At 55.4% G+C, this 4093-nt stretch overlaps 1 protein-coding gene across 3 annotated transcripts in view; it reads right to left on the reverse strand.

Moving 5' to 3' along the window:
* Window positions 1-3886, reverse strand: part of FAM83A (family with sequence similarity 83, member A) — a 36214-nt gene extending 32328 nt beyond the window's left edge. For 2 of the 3 annotated variants that reach the window (XM_011949285.1, XM_011949284.1), the window contains exon 1: window positions 2568-3508. In XM_011949285.1, coding sequence (XP_011804675.1) covers window positions 2568-3047 — 480 coding nt within the window. In that variant the 5' untranslated portion in view covers window positions 3048-3508. Of the gene's footprint in view, window positions 1-2567 lie in introns of all 3 variants that reach the window. The other variant, XM_011949286.1, reaches the window with a different exon arrangement.
* Between the last annotated feature and the right edge of the window lie 207 nt (window positions 3887-4093).

Below are 4093 nucleotides of genomic sequence, written 5' to 3' on the forward strand. Positions count from 1 at the left end.
AGCTGCCTGTAATCCCAGCTACTCAGGAGGCTGAGGCAGGAGAATTGCTTGAACCCAGCAGGTGGAGGTTGCAGTGAGCCAAGATTGAGCCACTGCACTCCAGCCTGGGGGACAGAAAAAAAAAAAAAAAAAAAAGAAAAGAAACTAAAACTGTGAATTGTTTGAAATAGTTCTTTATTATTAATGGAGTGCCTGTTAACCAATAATTATAACCAATTAATTCTTATTGGGTGCCTGGCAGACATCCACATGGGTGAACCCCTGAGGGTCCCAGGACAACAGGGAATGGTAGGGACTGTGGCAAAGAGGACCTACCCAACGAAGCAGCCACAACCCCATGCCAGCAGAGCCCACCTGCTAAGAGGAGCTGCAAGTTCTTACTTTCAGGTAAAACCTTCAGATTTTTAAGTGTTGTCCTAAGTTCGTAACACGCTGTGCTGGTCCAAAGGACATCAGTGGTCTCAGGGTCCTAGAGGTGGATGCAGAAGCCTCACTGGGTGTGGAGTGGGGAGGAGAGGGACTCAGCCAGGGGACTGTGTTTTACAAGCCCTAACCAGGCTTCCTTCCAGGGATCCTCCCTCGCCCTTCGAGCAGCTGCGATTGACAATTTCCCCCAACAGTATTGATCCCCACCCCGTGGGAGAGCACTGAACTTCATGCAGAAAGACCAGAACTGGCACACTCAGGAACAGGCCTTTGGAGCCTGGAGGGACCTTAGTCCGGCATAGAAGCTGAACCCTGAGGAGTCCAGGGACTTGCCTGAGGGGGTGCAGCCAGCGCCGGGCCGCAAAGCAGCGTGGGCACTCCTGGCCACCTGCCTGGACGCATCCTCAAATGCCGCCCTGCCACGGAAACATCAAACACTGCTCCAAGCAGCCCAGCCACACTGAAAGCCAACGCCCCACCTGTTGTTACCTTCCACTAAATTTTCCAGAACTCCGCTCCCTCCCTCCTCCTCCACGCATGGCCTCTTCACCCTAGGTGGCATTTTCTGGAACCTTAAGATTTCACACGGTATTGAACTGGGGAGGGAATTCAGTTATGAGACTGGGACCTAGCAAAAAACCAACCTAAGCATCAGCACGGTCTTTTACGAGTTCTTCTAAGGGTAACAAAACAAATAATTTTAATGAGAGAGAGGCAGAGAGTGAGACAGAGAGGATTTTACAGACGATGAATGTTTTTCCTTGGGGTTCATTCTCCCCTACTCCTCTGCAGCATCAGGAGCGAGGGCTGGGCACCCACAGCCTGGTGCTGGAGTCATTTTGTGCACCTGGGATAGAACAGGACCCCAGAGCTCGAGTCCCTCCACTCATTTCCAGCTGCCAGCAGGATGTCACTTGAGGCTGGAGATCCCAGGGCATTGGGAGAACTCCTGATCCAGCTCTGACAGTGCCTGAAATCCTACCAGCCCAGCTCTGGGCTTGAAGGGCTTTTTCTCTTCTAAAGACACTTATCAAAGTGTGAATATTCTGGGGAGAGAGAAAAGCCCTCTGCTGCCTACCCCATCTTCTGCCTGGCCACTGGCTGGATTCAAGAGCCACAAGGTCATTTGTGGGCAGACAGGTCTTAGCAGAGTCTGAGAGGAGAAGGGGCAAAGGTGGGCCCAGTGGAGTGGTCCCCTTACGTTTGGAAGCACAGAGGTGGGTACCCCAACGCAGCCTTGGGAATGCAGGAAAGGCTTACTGGGGAAGAGGCTTTCATGCTGGGTCCTGAAGCAGGAGTAGGTGTGCATCAAATGAAAAGCAGGGAAGGCAAGTGGGGCCAGGCAGAGTGAACAGCACACGCAAAGGCCCAAAGACAAGCTCTACAGGGCACTTGGTATGGAGCAGGAGGAGGTGGGAGCCATGCTAAGGACTTTGCTCTTCCCATTGCGGGCAACTGGGAGCTACTGAAAGCTCTAAACAGGGAAAAGACCAAATTAGATTTGTAGTATAGAAAAGCTCGCTCTAGCAGGGCACTGTGGCTCACGCCTGTTATTCCAACACTTTGGGAGGCCGAGGTAGACAGATCACCTGAGGTCAGGAGTTCCAAACCAGCCTGGCCAACATGGTGAAACCTCATCTCTACTAAAAATACAAAAACCAGCCGGGTGTAGTGGCATGCGTCTATAATCCCAGCTACTCGGGAGGCTGAGGCAGGAGAATCGCTTGAACTTGGGAGGTGGAGGTTGCAGTGAGCAGAGATCGCGCCACTGCACTCCAGCCTGGGCGACAGAGCAAGATCTGTCTCAAAAAAAAAAAAAAAAAGGAAAAAAAACAGAGGAAAAGCCACTCTACTGCAGTATGGAGACTGCGAGGATAGGGATCAAAATGGAAGAGGGGGCCAGGCAGGAAGTGATTGCAGGAGTTCCGGTGGTAAGTGGTGGTGGCCTAGACCCCGGTTGTGACAGGTGGGATCAGGAGGTCAGTGGTCCAGGGCAAGGTGGACAGCAATGCCCCTCCATCCGAAGCCCCAATCATTTGGACTCTGACCCTGGGAGCAAAATGCACCCCCCCTCCCTGCTCCATCAGCCCCCCATCCTCCCTGCTACTTAAGCCATGGAGACAGGGTTTTGCCATTGATACCTGGCTGGTCCGGGTGATGCAGCGGCGGATGAGGTCTCTGATGTTGTTGTGCTTGTCGGTCTGGAAGTACACGGTGGCGCTGGATTTTTCCTTCAGGTAGGGCTTCTCAGCTGAGGCCCAGCTGTGCAGTAGAGCCGGCTCGCTGCCCTCTGAGGCCACGGGGAAGTAGGTGCCGGACTGTAGGGAGCTGGAGTCTAGTCCCTTAGGGCCTGTCTCTGCCCCTCCCAGGGTGTCAGGGGGACAGGGGCGCTCCCAGGCCTGGGCCTGGATGTACTGGGCCTCCACCGAGGACAAGAAGTCCACCTCGCCTTCCTGGCTGAGCACCCGCCAGTAGGCTTCAGGACCCCCATCCAAGAGGGCGTCCGTGGCCAGCCGGGCACTCTCGTTGTCACTAAAGTCAGCCCTAGCTGGCCGGACCCACTGGCTCTTGACATCTTCCAGACGCTTCCGGATTTTGCCCAGGTGCCTTGACCGGCTCATGCCGCCCGTCCCTGGGTGGTGCTGGGGGAGGCTGGCACGTCAGTTCCTCCAGATGTGGGAAGCAAATGGAACACACCACGGAGGAGTGGGGCTCCCACACCCCCGGGAGGCCGCCTGATCCCAGTACCGGCGTGCAGGGCACCTCCAAGAAGTGATTTACCGCTGTCCTGAACAATGCTTCTCAGAACTCCTCATCTGCAGCCGAGGGATTGGCTTATCTCTCAGGGCCACCTGCCCTGCCCTCAGGCCGGGAGGGCTGGCTCAGACACCACCTTGGCACAGTCAGTCATGGGATATTTCCTCTCCTCCCAGCCGCAGGGGAAGGCGAAGGTGAGCCGGCTTTCCTGCTGGGTTTCACAACTCTCCCTCAGGCCTTTGTTACCAAGCAGGGAGCCTCCCCAGCACCACCAGCCCAGCTGGAGGATGGGCCTGAAGGAGGCCTGCCTGCCTCTGCTCCCCTCCTGGGTGCCGCCATTCCCACGCTGTTTCAAAGATGAGAATTTCCCGGTGGGGGGAAAGATGCGATCCCTAAGATGCCTCCCCCCGCCCCGTGTGAGGAGGGAGCTGGACATGGGCCAGGGAGAGCTGTAGACCAGGTGCGTCTCCTCTCCTTGGTCACACCCAAGTGCCCACCCCTCCCTGCCCTATGAAGGAGCTCCTCTCTCGCATGCCTTCTCAAGTGTCATTGTCATTGTCATTGTCCTGTTTGCAGAGACCGCAAAGAGTTTCCAGTTCTCAGGCCAACGCTGCCTTGCTGGAAGAGGCTGCTTGGAACATTGTCTGGAGAACGAGCCGAGGCTGCCCGCAGCCCAAGAGCCCAAAGGACCAGTCGGTCTTGGTGCTGGAGCAGAAGGAGCAGCACGTGGGTTTGAAATCTATGAACTCTGAGGGGAGTGACCACGTGTTCTTTCTAGATCAGGTCGTGGCCTGACAATGGGATGAACTGCCTAAAACCCTGACTCTCTTTGATTGGGCTCTGCTGGAAACAGGCCTGAGATTAGGATTTGAGTACAGGTGGTTAATCAGAAGGTCATTCCGAGAAGCAC

This window comes from Colobus angolensis, unplaced genomic scaffold (assembly GCF_000951035.1).
Source record: "Colobus angolensis palliatus isolate OR3802 unplaced genomic scaffold, Cang.pa_1.0 Scaffold295, whole genome shotgun sequence".
In the NCBI taxonomy this organism is placed as follows: Eukaryota; Metazoa; Chordata; class Mammalia; order Primates; family Cercopithecidae; genus Colobus; species Colobus angolensis.